We start from the raw sequence: 15,361 nt of genomic DNA on the forward strand, positions 1-15,361 counted from the left end.
AACCTCCATGCTGAATGAAAACCTATGGGGTTGCCGGGAGGGGCCTGAAAACCCTTGGCACTAGATGGCTCCACCTCCCCTGTGCTGAATGCTGGGCATTGGTCCATCCTGGGGATGCAGGGCTGTCAGACTAGCCCTGCCACCCATTGCTGATTTTTCCTAGCCTTTGTCCCCATTATTTACCCAACACTCACTGAGCACTTACTGTTTGTTGCCCAGCTGGCTGGAAAGGTCTTTCTCTCGAGGGGCTCGCAGCTGGTAGAGAAGGGAGTGCAGAAAACACTCCTAACATTGTAGTGAAATCATCAGTGTCCTGTGGACCTAGCCACAGGACAGAAGTCAAGGAAAATTTGAAATACAAGGTGACATTTGAGTGGTATTTTGAGATAGAGTTTGCCGGGCAGCGAAGGGCATTCTAGGCAGCTAAGACAGCTGGTGTAAAAACCACCATTTGTGGAGAAGTATGTTTAGCAAATGGTGAGAAGTTGGTGTGGCCTCACTGAAGAGGTGTTGGATGAAAGAGCAGAGTCTGCACTTGATAAGAAAGGCTGTTTTAACAGAGTCAAAGATAATAGTGGCTTCCACAAGGTAGACCTTTCTTTCCCTCCTCAAAGCCCCAGGGCAAGGTTGGACTCCACCAGGTGGTCCCAGGCGCCCAGGGTTGCTCTGGCGTTGCCTTTACTCGTGCGGTTGAAGATGGTTTCAGCACCAGCCCCCTCTCTGCATGCGAGAGTTGGAGAAGGCATGGCGAGGAAGCTCTGTTTACATCCTGTTAACCAGGCATGGGGACATACCTTACTGCAAGGAAAGGTGGGAAATGTAGTTTTTAGCCGGGGCCATACCTTGGGAATTCCACTACCAAAAGGAGGAAGCAGAAATTGGATATTGGGAAACCTCTGTCCCAACAACTTCTGTCTGAGGGAGGCAAGGGCTGAAACATGGAGCACTTTAGAGGGAGCTGGGAGGTTTTTTAAAACAGGGCAGTACCGTGTTTTAAAAAAGCATCTTTCTACACACGGCACCAGTGGCAGTGTGGCCAGCAACCATGGGGCTGTTGTAGTAACTTGTGGAAGGGGGAGATCCGCCCTGACTGCCTGGGTGAGCCTGGCCTTCTGGCGGTTTGACAGGCTGGGCGTTGGGGGATTCTGGGCTGTGGTTGCTGCACATCTTCCAGAAGCCAGGGACCTGTTAGGGTGTGAGTTCAATCAGCAGGCTGATGCCCTTTGTTTGAGGGTTATCTGAGAACATGTTTTTATAGCTTGTTAATAATGTGAGTTGGAGGGCGCTTGGGTGGCTTAAGTTGGTTAAGCATCCAATTCTTGGTTTCGGCTCAGGTCATGATCTCAGGGTCCTGGGATTGAGCCCCATGTCATCGGGTTCCGTGCTCGGTGGGGAGTCTGCTTATCCCTCTCCCTCCCTCTTTGCACCCCTCCCCCACCCATGCTCGCGCTCTCTGTCTTTCTCTTTCTCAAATAAATAAATAAAATCTTTAAAAAAAATAATGTGAGTTGGAGCTATGGAGAAATGATGACTGTCAAGAGTATAAAGGGGTCCTTTCCTCCAGGTTGGGCCAACAGTGTCCGTTGACACCGTGAGCTTGAGTAAACCCCAGGAGAAGGAGCAGGGCTGTCCTTCTCGGGCCCCTGACCCTTCCTGGTTCTGCATACAAGTTACTTCACTTCTCCGCTCTGCTTCCTGGGCACTCTAGAAGGGAAAATCATTCTGATGCTTCCCTCATTTGTCAGTGTGTTTCATTGCACATCCCTATCGTGCCTATGAAGTCGTCTCTCTGCTTAGAACAAAAACTTCCTAATCAGAAGATCCTGGGAATTCCCCAGCATTTCTTGTGTGCCCGCCTGGGAGAGGTGGGTGGCAGGTGGCAGAGGGAAGGGCATAGCTTTTGGTCAGTTGAGGCTTCTCATGCAGGATCTGCCACTTATTTAGCTGTGTGGCCTTGACCAACAAGATATTCCACAGTCTCTGTGAATCTCTGCTTCCTCCTCTGTAAAGCAGAACAGATATTATCTGTCCCAGGTTGCTTGGAGGGTCAGAGAGTGCCCTGCAGACAGCCGGCTTGGCGCTTTCCACAGTGCAGGCATTCTTGGAGAATTCTTAAAGGCTCTCCTACTATGTTTACCCAACCTCAGGCCTTGGGTATGTCTTCTCTATGGGGCAAATGTGGTGTTCCCCTCCACAGGAGGTCCCTAGGGCCTTTGGCCCTGCAGCCAAGGTCAAGGAATGCTCCCTGGGTCTCTGTAATCCTTCCCTATGCTCTGATTCTCTGGGCCTTCCAGGCGGCCGAAAACTTGGCTATGTTTATATGGCTGGTCACATGATGGCAAAATCAAATACAGATAGTTTTTTTAAAAAGGCATTTTGGTCTCACCTTTTGATACTTTATCTCACCGGTCATCATGTGCTCCGAGGGAAACGATCTCTCTTGGACATGAAGACCCGCACTGTAAATAGGTTGACCTTCAGCCCTGGAAATGTGGAAGGACAGGTCAGGTCTCAGAGTCTAAGCAGCTGCCAACATGCTCAGAACTGACATGGTATTCTTAGAAGGGATTTTTGTTTTAGGTTGTTGCCTTCCCCACCACCAAGAGCAGTGACACCAGAAGATTCTAGCCTGTTGTGAGGAGGGTGAGTCATGCAGGAATGTGTTGGTCTCCTGCCTGGTCTCCTAGGCATAGGCCGGTACTGCCTTTCGTGGAGCCAGTCTGTGTTCAGTTAAGAGATGCCGCCAGTTGGGTGTCAGCCCTCCTTGACCCCATGCCCCCTTAGTCGCAAGGCCACCATTTTGTAACCATGAGGCCTCTCCCCAAGATGAGCTTTGTGGGAACTTGTTATTCACTTGATTGTGAGGGAAGAAAAGATTTGCTTAATTACGGGCCCCTCTTGAGCCTCTTGGGTGGCGTTTTTGTTGTTGGCGGGAGGTGAGAAGAAATAGGAGACATCTGTCTTCAGGTTGGGCTTTTGGCTCTGGCCTCGGGGAGAAGGCAGCTTCTGTTTGCAGCAGACATTTGCTAAGTGGCGGAGTGGCTCTGGTCTGGTTTTTAGCTGGCTGAAATGCCAAGAGCGCTTGCGGTGACATTTCCCACAGGAGGCGGAGAATCCAAGTGTTCAGATGTTGTCCCCCTCAGTCCCTAAAGCTCCGAGGAAAATTCTAAATGTCTTCACTTGGTACTTAACTTTCTTCTCTTTCCTCAGTGCTTGAGAAACCACCCTGACTTCCTGAATGGAAATGTTCTGCAGTGAAGCTTTGCATATTAAATTGAGTGAGAAGGGGGTGTGGGGGATGGTAGGAGGTGGAGGGAGCTTGACAGGTGCTTTCAGTGGGCTCTTGCCCAAAGGGAGACACTGGGTCACCGAATGCTCCCTTCACCTGTGATTCTGTATTTTTCTTTGCCTGCCGTGTAGCCTTAAACACGAAGGACAGGGGGATTTTGGTAAGTCTCCGATGTAATTGTTCTGGTCACGGGAGGCTCCATATTCTCCTTGAATGTGAGAAGCCCTGTAGCCACACCCTGCTGCCACCTTTGCTTTGGTTCAGCCCAGAGAGCAGCAAAGGGACTGGTCTTCCCTGCTGCACTGGCTTTGGTTCCCCAGTGAACCCCAAGTCCCTGCCCCAGGCCCTTCCTGCTCCTCCACCTCCCCTTCCAGCTTGCCACACCCCGGGACTCGCTCCCACTCTTTGCACCACTCATTTCCTCTGTGTGTGTTCCGGTGGGCCTCTCTCCTTTCCTTTGATGCCACCTTCCACGTCCTCAGAATGACTCATAATAGTGATCTCTTGTCAGCACCTCTTCCTTACTTCACCCTGCTGTTGTGTGGGTGCACTGTCTCGAGAGGATTTTCTCCTCCTGCCCCTCCCTGCACTTTGGAGAGGGACGGGAGACCGAATCCCATGCACCTTGATCCAGGCCCCCACCTTTGTTTACGACTTCAAGGCTAGAACATTGCGCAGTAACCTTCGTAGGAATGGCTCTGATTGTATTCTTATCTTTCGAGTGGTTTTGCTCATTGAAGGCTCATTCCTGGCATGAAGAACCGAGTTCACTCTCTTGTCCAGCCATGAGCACCATAGGTGCTTCTGTTTCTTTATGGGTTCACAAGACCACCACTGCTCGCACCCGCCGTTTGCCATCATGGGTCATGAATACTCTCTGTGAACTGGGCCAGTACGGTGACTGATGTCAGAATTAGTTGACAGATAATCAACACTCATCCGTTAGCAGTTATTTAATTCATTCTTCCCAGGGGTAGAGAAGTTGCCGAAGACTGGTTTTGTCCTGGGTACGCTGGCTGTGTTGTTGTGTGTATAGTTTAATTACAAGGCCTCTTTCATGGGCTTTATGTGGATTGATCGACTTTCACAGGTATTACAGTGCACCCCTTGAGCCCAGTCTAGGCCAGGACTATGAGGGGTACGGATGGTGGATTGAGAACCACCACCGATGCAAATTGACCATCACAGGAAGGTGGGTTGGATACTAAAATACCCAGAAGACAGAAGCTAATAAGGGCAGTAATAGAAGATCTGATAAAACATTGTGGGAATATAGAGGGGGAGGAAAGAGGTTAATTCTGCCCGAAGTGTTCAAAACACCAACCAACATATATCCGGGAAGATCCAGCTCTGTCTTGATGGAGGGACACCTGTTGCTTTAATGGTTGGAAGCCCCGCAGGAATATAAGCACAGCCATGCTTGTATCGCAAGAGCAGGACCATGCCTGTTGCATGGACTGGTGCATCTCCTGCGTCTCTGGGACTCAGGGTATTATTGGGTGGATGAATGGAAAGAAACAGAGGCAGATGAACGGTTGAGTGGATTCAATGAAGGCGCAATCCCAGAGGGGGGGATGGTTTGAATGGTAAGAGGAATGGTAACTGCAGGAAGCAGTTAGACATACTGGTGAAATTGTAGCTGGTTTGGCTTACACGTAGAGTGATTGAAAGAGAATGGTCTGAGAAGGGGTTGGAAAGGATGACTGAGTCCAGAAAGCACAAGAATTGTGGCTTCACTTTGAAGAAAGTGAGTTGCTAAACAGTATAGGAACTATTTCAGGTCGGTCTTGTACGTTTTGAGAATGGAATTTAAATTGGGAGAAGGTCCCTGATATGGCCACACCTGGCCTCTCCATGCTGTGGGGAAGCAGCTGAAGACCTCTTTTGGGACCACAAGGTCAGTTAGCTAGCAGCTGCGAGGCCAGAACCAGTTCCGGGCTCTCACTTCCCTGTCTTCTTCTCTCTAGACGTGTGCAACAGCACCGATCTTCCGGAAGTCGAGATCATCAGCCTGCTGGAGGAGCAGCTGCCCCATTATAAGTTAAGAGCCGACACCATCTACGGTTATGACCACGACGACTGGCTCCATACACCCCTCATTTCTCCAGATGCCAACATTGACCTCACAACCGAGCAAATCGAAGAGACGCTGAAGTACTTCCGTGAGTAGTTCCCTTTCGTCTGCCGATGGCATTATGATGGCCAGTGCTTCTCAGCCGTGGCCCCACGTGGGACTTGTACTGGTTAGCAGGTCTTACAGCCTGCCATTCCTGGAAGGGTGATTCGGTAAATGTGGCCGTAGGGTTTAGCCACACACAAGGCCTTGATGTTGAGTGTTCTGAATAGAAATTTTAGGGTGGTGGGGACCAGGTACAAATTTTCATTTGAACCAGTTTTATCTTAACTGTACAGAAGAGTTTGAAAATGCTCCCATCCCCCCCCCCCCCAATACCACGTGAGTCCTTAGAAACTCTCACTGGGAAGCAGTTTGCATTTAAACCAAAGGCACTGGGAACATCTTGGCTGCTTAGTATTATTTATATGACATAGCAAGACACGTATACCAAGGCTGACCATTGTCTTTCTTTTTTTTCATTTTTAAATTGAGGTTCAATTGACATATAACATTTTGTTAGTTTCAGGTGTACAACATAATGATTTGATATTTGTCTACATTGCAAAATGACCACCACAATAAGTCTTGTTAACATCTGTCCCCGTACATAGTTAGAAAAAAAAATTTTTTTTTCTCATGATGACAACTTTTAAGATCTACCCTCTTAGCAACTTTAAATATGCAATACGGTATTATTAACTGTGGTCATCGTGCTGTACTTCATATCCCCATGATGTATTTATTTTATAACTGGAAGTTTGTACCCCTATTTCTCCTACCACCCCCCCCCCACCCGCCTCTGGCAACCACCAGTCTGTTCTCTATATCTGTGAACTTGATTTTCCAAGGCTAATGATTTCTGTGTGAGAGCCCACTAAGCTGGTTAGTGCTGCTCCAGCGACAAACCAGTCATATCTTGGGCTGCAGAGCTGACACCTGCTAGGGTGAGCAGTGTACTAGGTGTGTTCCCCCGCTCCCCCCAACCGGTATGTGGTGACAGCAGTGTGAAACCTGATTTTGCAGATTGGGAAAACATGATAATTTTAAAAACTCATGCTAATGATGTTTCTAATGTTCATTCAAGAGGTACCTTTGTAGAAATCACTTTACTCTTTAGAAATTCAACACAGCCCAATGTGGTTGGTAGGACAGACCAGCTCTCCTTTGTCTTGACACCCCTGACTTTAAAATTCAAGTTAACTTTAGCCTTGTCTAAATCAGTGATATCATTTTGGAAGTGAGATCATTTATATACCTGTGTATCATTGTGTTGCCTTCAAAAATAAAAAGTATAGCAATCGTGCTTCTGCTTGATGATAACTTGGTTCAAAACCAGCTTACAACATCCATAAGTTTTCTGTAATTATTGTCTCAATACAGAGCAATCTCCAGTGTTCTTGAATTCGGGAATTCATTTATAATAAACAAGTTGCAACTGCAAGTTTCTCTTTTAGAATGTACCTGGGGCTGTTTTCACATTTTCTCTATCGGATGTTAATGAGGAAGGGATTTTGTTTAAACCGACCTGCGTGTTTATACCTAAGACAAATCCTCCAGTCTCTGTGAACATGGCAGATAATCAGGTTCGATCAGAATAAAAATAGAATAATCCACACCAGGGCAGATAGGAGGCATGTTACCTGTACCCAGTGTTCACAGTGGAGCTTTAGGATTTTTGACGTGTCTGGTAGTGTATAGGAAGCTCTTGGCAGTCACTTTTGTTGACTCACGGTATCTGTTACACCAAGAGATGTGATGTTGAATAGAAAACTGTGTCCAGAGTCACGTCCTTGGCAGGTTCCGTCTTTGGTTCCTTCAGATTGCTTCACGGTAGAATTCACAGCAGAAGTGTTTTTTCAGAAATCTCCTTGTGTTCCTTCCTCTTCTTTAAGAGACCCTCCTGTGATTCCACAGGACCCTGCATGGCCATTTGTGCTGCAGGAGGCTCCTGGTGTGTCCCTTGAATCACTTACATTCACAGTGTAACGGGAACCATCCAAAGGCAGGACTTCAGTATTTTCAGAGAACTTTCATATGAATTGCTCCTTTCATCCCTGTGCAATGTCTGCAGTCTGGGCAGGGCTGGTTTGATTATCGAGGAAGTGGAAGCATGGAGGGCTCCTAGTATTTCTTCCGTAGCACTGACCTCCAGCTTCTGAAATCCTTGCAAACAGTAGCCTTGAACAGATGCTGTGGCTTTTTTCTGTTTGTGCGCTCTGGTTTTGGTTATGTATTTAAGAGAGGGAGAAAAAGGTCCTGTTGGATTTGGTAGTGGATGACACAAATTATGCCAAAATTAGAAGAAGTGAAGTAAACGCTGAACGGAGATTCTGCAAGTTCTTAGAGCATGGTCGCCCCCAGGTCTTACCTCAATTCTGTATTTTCTTCTGCGTTACTTGCACTTAGAGCAAAGTAGCTCTTTGCTAACTGTTGATTAAATGAACAGTCAGGGGTTAACTCTTACATAGAGGCACGCTTCTCAGAAGGGCTTTCAAATGGAGATCCTAGGATCCCCGACAAGTCTGTAGAGGGAAATTGGGGATTCTGTGCACTTGTAAAAAAATGAAATGACATCTTTATTTTCACTAACTTCTAACTGAAATGCAGCATTTCCTTTCGCGGCGAACCCAGAAAACAAAGCACGGTGACCTCAGCAGGCCCTATGATGTTGTTACCAGTAGAAGTCAATGTCCCGCTGTGGCAGAGACAGGTACACTGAAATACCACCTTTCCTCATCACTGCTTTGAAATGAGCTTCATAGGGGGCCTGCTGATAGATCTCGTTATTTAATACAAAGAAGAAGGTCTTCTATCACAGACTTTTTGCAAGTTTTCGTAACTGCATTGTGATACTGGTTTCCTTCGTAGTCCTTTGTATTTAATGTTATGTTTTCAGCTCTTTCTTCTAAGGAGGGGTCTGTGAGCCTCGCCAAACTGGCTGAGAGGTCAGTGGAAGGCCCAGATCAGGAGCCCTGCTCTGTGCGGGGTCCTTTCTGGGTTTCATTGTGTGTTTATATGTGCGTAACCCAGGCGACACTGTGGCCACAGCGCTGTGACTCACCGGTGTGTTAAGTCAGTTACGAGGTGCGCGAGGAGATAACAGAGCTGTTTCCTCTTAGATTTATTTTCTCATCAGTCAGGGCAGTGGTTCTCTGTTGTGGGTGGGAGTGGGGATAAGGGGTTCCCTAGGGCTTCTGATAATAGGAGATGAGGGAAGCCTCAGCTCCCTCTTTTACAGGCTGTCTCCCAGAGTAGAGAAACGACGCTTCACCTTTTGAATCTGGCCCTCACCTGGCTTGTTTTTTTGTTTTTTATTTTTTATTCTTTTTTTTTTTTTAAAGATTTTATTTATTTATTTGACAGAGAGAGAGAGAGAGAGACAGGTGATGAGAGAGGGAACACAGGCAGGGGGAGCTGGAGAGGTGTAACTTTTTGGTTAAGGAACATTGGGTCAAGAAAAGAACTCTCTCTGTGTCTCAAGTGCATAGGATTCTCTGACCAGTTCACCTCCGACTTTCCCTGGAATAGTCTTTTTCCTAAGGAGAAGAGAAGGTTATAAAGCAAATACGAGTTTCAAGACATTGTTCTATTGTTTACTTTTACTGTAAACTAATCTTAATGAATCAGCCAGCAAGTATTTACTGAGCGCCTGGTATGCACCTTTAATCCTTTGTGAACTTGACTTTTTTGAATTCCAGCTGAGGTTTTCTGGCTAAGGAAGTGAAAACATCTCCTGGATTATGGATTTTCTTCCCTTACCTAAACAGGGACTTTGCACCTGGCTTGGGCCCACGCAGGAAGCCCTCCAGGCCTCTGCTGGCATCCTGCACAGAGTTGCTTGCCTTGCCTATGTGGGAGAAGCGAGTGGGCTCTGGGAACTTGCATGTTCTACCTGGTCCCTGTGCCATTTAAATTTTTTAAAGTTTAATTTAAACAAACAAACAAACAAAAATGAAAGACCGTTGCTGGAGCACCCGAGGCCTGTGGCAAAGTGCCTCACTAAGCTTATGCACGGTGCCGGCCTTGCACGGGCCAGGGGTCCTGGACGGGTCCTCCTGCCCTCATCCCCGCACACTGGGGTTGTGCCCATGGAGGACTGGAGCCCACAGTTGATATCATATGCCAATTTCCACTGTGTTCATTCACTGTGTCCACATGGTCCCAGGTGTCATGAGTGTCACTAGCCTGTGTGTTACACTTCACGGCCCTAGGACTGTTGCAGGGCAGAGGCAGTCTGCTCGGGACGAGGCATGCAGGCCCGAAGCATCTGTGGCGGCTCTAACTGGCCAGAGCGTGGGCTGGACCCCAGTGTCTCTACCCAGCCGTCCCTGGAAGTCCTGGTGCCCCTGGAGCAGGGGTGACATAGTGACCACTCCCTTCTGGACACTTGCCACTCCTCCTCCTTGACTTGCCTCCTCTCTGGCCGGTCCTTCCAACCTCTTTCACTTGGTTTTCCCTCATCTCCTGAGCTGCTACATCAGTGGCCGTTGACCCTGATGAACTGAGAGAGCTTTTAAAAATAAGCCCTCACAACCCTCCCTTCTTGAAATGGTCACCTGAAGCCCGTAATTCCAACGTCCAGGTAACTGTGAGGTGCTGCTGGAAGTGTTGGCACGCCCCGCCGGCATCTCTCCCTATGCTCTCCTCCTCCCAGCTACGTGCTGGCAACTCCCCAACTGCCCACCTCTGACGCCCCTTCCCCCCCTTCCAGGCTCTTATGCTCAGTCATGGGCTTATAGCATGTCCACTGTCAACATCCCCCCGCCCACACATTTGTCTTGAGAAATGTGACACGGTTTATCCCATTCCAGCCGGCTCTGTTAATTCTTCGTGTGTGTGTATCTCGGACCCCTTCTCTGACCCTGCAGCCACCGGCATGGATGAAGCCACTGCCATCCCGTCCCTGGGCTGCCGTAACTGCTCGCCTGTTTCCACCTCGCTTCTCTGCGATTCTCTTTTGATTCAGCAGCCTGGCTGGTCTTTTCTCGAGATCCCCTGCGGTTATGCTGCTCCTTTGCTTCTCATTGCTCTTTGGATAAAAGGCAGGGTCTTCTAGGACCCCATGACCTGGCTCTTGGCCCTCTCTGCCGCCAGCCTCGTTGCACCCTCTCCCTTTACCCCGCACCAGCCCCACTGTGGACACGCCACGCTTGTCTCACAGAGGCTCCCTCCCTCCCCTTTCTTTCCTGTTCTCTGGTTCTCAGCACAAATATGCCCTCCTCCAGGAAGCCTTCCACCCATCTGTGGCATCCCTTCCCTTTCCTTTTTGCCGCCATCATGGCTCTCATATGTCTATTTGCTTCTATCATGATAATGCAAGCAATAATAATCCTGAGTCACCTCTGTGGAGTGCTTCCTGTTGTCCGGGCTGGTGCCTCATGAGTCTATTAGGACACACACACTGGATTTGAAGTCCGCAATCCCCTCTTTGTTTAAGTGATTTTTTTCTGGATATAATGCAACTGTGTATCCAAATCGAATTGGCCATTTAATCCTTAATTTAGTCTTTCAGGGTATTAAACTTCGCTTTCTTAGAAACAGCTCTTTTTCTGGGCGATTCAAGAAATAATAAATGTAATGGTATAATTCCGTTAACAAGCAAAAGGGATCTGAACAGGTTTGGGAACAAACACAAATTACCCTCGGTAGGGAAGGTGCTCGATTCCTACGAGCCCATGTGGCCAGGCTGGAGAGACAGTGGTCTGTCTGCTGGAGGGCGGTGGCGGTGGGCGGTGGCAGCGGATGGTGGCGGTGAGTGGTGGCGGGCTCTCTGGGGGCCACGGCGCCTTGTTGTGGCCCCAGGTCTGCCAGGAGTGCGTAGAACTCACGAAGGCTGTAGCACCTCTGTGTGCAGGTAAATTGTCCCCAGCAGTGTCGTAGTTCCGCCTCTCCTTGGACCAGTCCTCTGTGGTTTGGTCTGTTCCCGTTCATTTTTGGTAAATCTCTTTTCTCCTTCCTCTGCTTAACGGTGGACACTTAATCAGTCTCCCATCTTGGGGTCCCCTGCCTCCCCCGCCTCCTTTGCTTTAGCTGTTGCCTCTCTGGAGGCGGCTTCTGCATTTCTCTCTCCACCCACAGGATGCGTTGCCAGAGTTTCCCGTAAACTGAACGTGAGTTTGTCATCCTCTCGTCAGCTTTTCTTACCCGCTGCCTGACTTGCACGGAGGCCCCAGGCACCCAGTCGCAGCTTGTGCCACGTCCCGTCCTTTGTGTCCTCAGGGGTGCCTTCTCTCCAGTCCTACATCCACAGATGCTCTGCACGCGTCTCCGTCCTGGTCCTGAGTGAGCTTGTTAATGTCACCACGAGCAAGTCATGGAACCTCTTTGGACCTCGGTTTTCTTTTTTTTCTTTTTCTAAGTTAAAAAAAGGTTTTGTGACTTTCTATTGGTGACATGGCATTGGGAGATAGTGTCCATTTATGATTTTCGGGGTGGAGAAAGCAGGGATGCTTGTCAGTATTTGACAGAATCATGTTTCCGACTCCATTTCTCAGCCCTTAGTGCCTGGCCGTTGAGGGAACATAAACGGTCTTTAAAAGGGAGTGAGGTTTTAAAAATAATGTATCCTTTGGTCATAAAAGTGTGCTGATTGTCGATAATTTAGCAAAAATTAGGACAAAAAGATGACTAACTTAGCAACCACTTCTCATTTTTTGTGAGATATTTTTAAGTGGTTTTTTTCCCTCCAACAAATATATTACATATCTGGGAACATAATGCTTTACTTAATTATATACGTTGACCATTTCCCCATGGCGTTAAAATTCTTGAAAAGTACAGTTTTCATTGTTGCTAAATATTCCATCATTTATATCTAATCATTGGTCTGTTATTGGGAATCTGGGCTGTTTCTGATTTCCTTCTATATCCGTAGGTGTCTGCCCAACTCATGATTTCCTTAAGGCGTATGTCTAGAAATTTACTTGGCTTGAAAATGTGGCAGTTTTTAAGTTTCTTTGAACTATATTATTACTCTTAGATTAAATACTAACTTACTGCAACAAAAGCAGCCCATTCTGGGTGAGCATATACTGAGTCATGAGATCATTAGGAGCCCGGAGGAATGAATGTTGAGGGAGTGGATGAGTAGGGCATCATTCCATGAAGTGCTAAGAGCTCATAAACTTCCTGGTGTTTTCCTCGCCTAACAATGGTCGGCAGAGATTCGGAGATTGGTGGATACCTCGTTCTTTGGATTCAGAATTTTTTTGGGGTTTCATCTCTAATTTCTGCTGGGTGGTTTGTATGTGGTGGTGGTTAATGATGAAAGGACATCCATTGAGCGTTTATTACATTCCAGGCACTTTGAGTCCCCCTGCAGAGCTCAGAGGGGGCGACTGTTCTCATCCCCATTTTTAAGACGAGGAGGCCGAGATTCAGAGGGACCCTCCATTGCTGGCCCAGGGTCACACAGGATGGGCGAGAAGCAGGGTCTCAGCCCAGCTGGACCAAGCCAATTCTTTTCCACGGTGTGATATCCTCAGTGCAGCCCAGGCCTTATCACCTGTGGTTTGAAAAGGTCTTATGTACTTTTGAGGTACTTAAAATGGACAGCATTTAACTTTGCCCTAGCTCTGACTTGTGATCTTCACATCTTTTACCAAATCTTTTTATTGTCAAGACATCAAGCCATGTAGTGCTCAGAAGCACTTAGCCTGAAAACACCAAATTTGGTCTTGAAGGAGTCTGAACCCGTCCTACATGTTTTCTTACAAGACACCTAAGGAACAGTGTCTGACCCTTTTCTTGGTTTGTACAGGTTGTTACCCATTACTGAATGTTTGGAAAATGACAATAATAGATAATGACCTGAAGAAGATGATTGAAGTGCTCAATTTTGTGTGTGTGTGCGTGTTTAATTCAAAGTGTTATTAAGGGATCACCTTAAAATTTTCACCCAGGACCACTTCATGAGAGAGAATAGTAATGTATGTTGTCTGTGGAAGTTTAGTGAGGATTGAGAGATGCAGCTAATCTGTGGGGGGGGGGGGGTGGGTGATGTCTATTTGAGGTTTAGGTAACTTCCCTATATGGTGAAGATTTTCCTCTTCTGAGTGGCTCCTAGAGAAGACAAGTCATGAGAGACCCAGCAGTCACCCTGTGTTAAACGAGGGCCTCATCTCCCTCATCTGCCAACTCCGTGTGTGACCTTGAGCAAATCTCATAGCCTCTTTGGGACTCAGATTTATTGTCTGGAAATTAGTCAGCGTTCAACATTCTGTGACTCTCTGAAATATGTCACGGAGCACTTTTTACTCTTCTGTCAAAGGTATTCCAGGACAAAGTTCTTTTATTGTTGTTATTTCTTGTTTTTGTCTAATTGCAGTTTCTTTTAAAGTATTTTTTCTGTATTGTATAGTAAGAGTTATGAGACTTTAATTTTCAGTTTTAAGAAATTGTTAAAAAGAAAAATCAGCTTCATAAATTAAAAAAAAAAGGTAGTTCTTGCTTTTTTAAAATAAAAGCGATATCATCGCTCTCAGGTGATAATTCTAGGGAAAATTTTAAAGAATTCTCAGAACACTATAGAAATATTGGCCTAATTCTCTAAGCACATTTTAAATTGCCTAGAACTTTTCTCATTAAGATTTAGATCTCTGCAAGGCTTATGTTCTAAAAGACTACAAGCTGTTGGAAATAATTTCCGTATTCATTGAGTAAATCCCAGGGGGGCAGAGCCCGCGTCTGTCTGCCTCGTGTTTGCATGGGCCAAAGCCCTTGGCCCAGTGCCTTGCATTAAATAAGTGTTTAATAAATGCTTCGTAAGTAAGAGAAAATGTAAAGATACATGTTTTTAAGTCAAAGTGTTTCTCCTTTTTAAAGGTAAAAACAAACAGAGCAAGCACGTGTGGAATACAGAGATTGTTTCGGTTTTTGCTACCTTCACAAGATCGCCTTCGTCTGATTAAAATCTGAAGTGCGGCAAAAATAGAGGCGACTGCAGTCTGCTCTGAGCCTAGACAAGTGAAATGGACAAATAACACCGGGTGCTTTCTGAAGGAGGGGGTGAATAGTTCCATGAGGTGGTGACAAAGGAGAAAACGTGGGGGAGGGGTGCCCTGGGCAACCCTAGGGATCTGTTCTCACCCAGGTGTTGTGTGTGGTGGGTTGGGTCGAGTGAGGGGAGGAAAGATAAATTATAGGCTTGGGGTGGAGGATGTGTTGGGGTTGGAGAAGGGATCTTATGCCCAGGGAAAACTTCTCATTTTCATTTGCCAACAAAAATGATACCAAAATGCTTACATTATAATATATTTATGAATAGTTGCCATGAATTTCTCTCCTGTAAATGCCCATGTTTTGGCCGTGTCCTTCTGCCATTCCAAGACTGGGGGCCGTGTTGTTTATGGGTGAGCATCGAAATGAGCCCTGGATTGTGCCTGCTCCCCTCTCTTGCTTCTCCCTCCCACGAGTGGACTCTCCCTTGGCCCATTTTCACTGCTTTTAGCTATCCAGGCGTCTGCAGGGGCAGAGGTGGGAGCAGAGCAGCCCCGGCTGCATGGACACTCCTCGCACGTAAGCCACACCTGGTTGCAGCATCCCCACCCCGGTGTGGGCCCAGGGGAACTGGAGGACCTGTGCCCGGGGGCTGGTGCAGGGCAGCTGCACGCTGGCGTGCCTGATAGCACCTGCAGCTCTGGGCAATGGGCTCTGGTCAGCAGGATAGCCAGACACTCATCCCCGGGGGCAGTCTACCCACGTGGCCCCTAAGCTTACTCTGGCATCTGCCACCTGCCAGCTTTTTTTTTTTTTTTTCTTTTTTCCTCATCAAACCAGATTCCAATCTTGAGTATCTGTTCTTTTAAGACCAAAAATGCTTGGCAAGCAGTTCTGTACAGATTGACTGTTTTCCTTTTCGTGTCAATCCAGCACGTCTAAGACAAAGTTGGAACGGACTCAAGTGGGAAATTGACATGACAGCTCAGCTTGCACCCCCATCAGCTCCTCCTGCAGGA

General features: G+C 47.3%; 1 protein-coding gene across 8 annotated transcripts in view; it reads left to right on the forward strand.

The window, feature by feature from the left end:
• Nucleotides 1-15,361, forward strand: part of TRAK1 (trafficking kinesin protein 1) — a 116,153-nt gene that overhangs the window by 25,708 nt on the left and 75,084 nt on the right. For all 8 annotated transcript variants that reach the window (XM_045798153.2, XM_045798149.2, XM_045798150.2 and 5 more), the window contains exon 2: nucleotides 5,257-5,451. Coding sequence is in view for 4 of the 8 variants with exons in the window: in XM_045798149.2 (XP_045654105.1) it covers nucleotides 5,257-5,451 (195 nt within the window). In the remaining 4 variants the exon portion in view is untranslated. The remainder of the gene's footprint in view (nucleotides 1-5,256; nucleotides 5,452-15,361) is intronic.

This window comes from Ursus americanus, chromosome 20 (assembly GCF_024610735.1).
Source record: "Ursus americanus isolate L20-20 chromosome 20, mUrsAme1.1.p, whole genome shotgun sequence".
NCBI lineage: Eukaryota > Metazoa > Chordata > Mammalia > Carnivora > Ursidae > Ursus > Ursus americanus.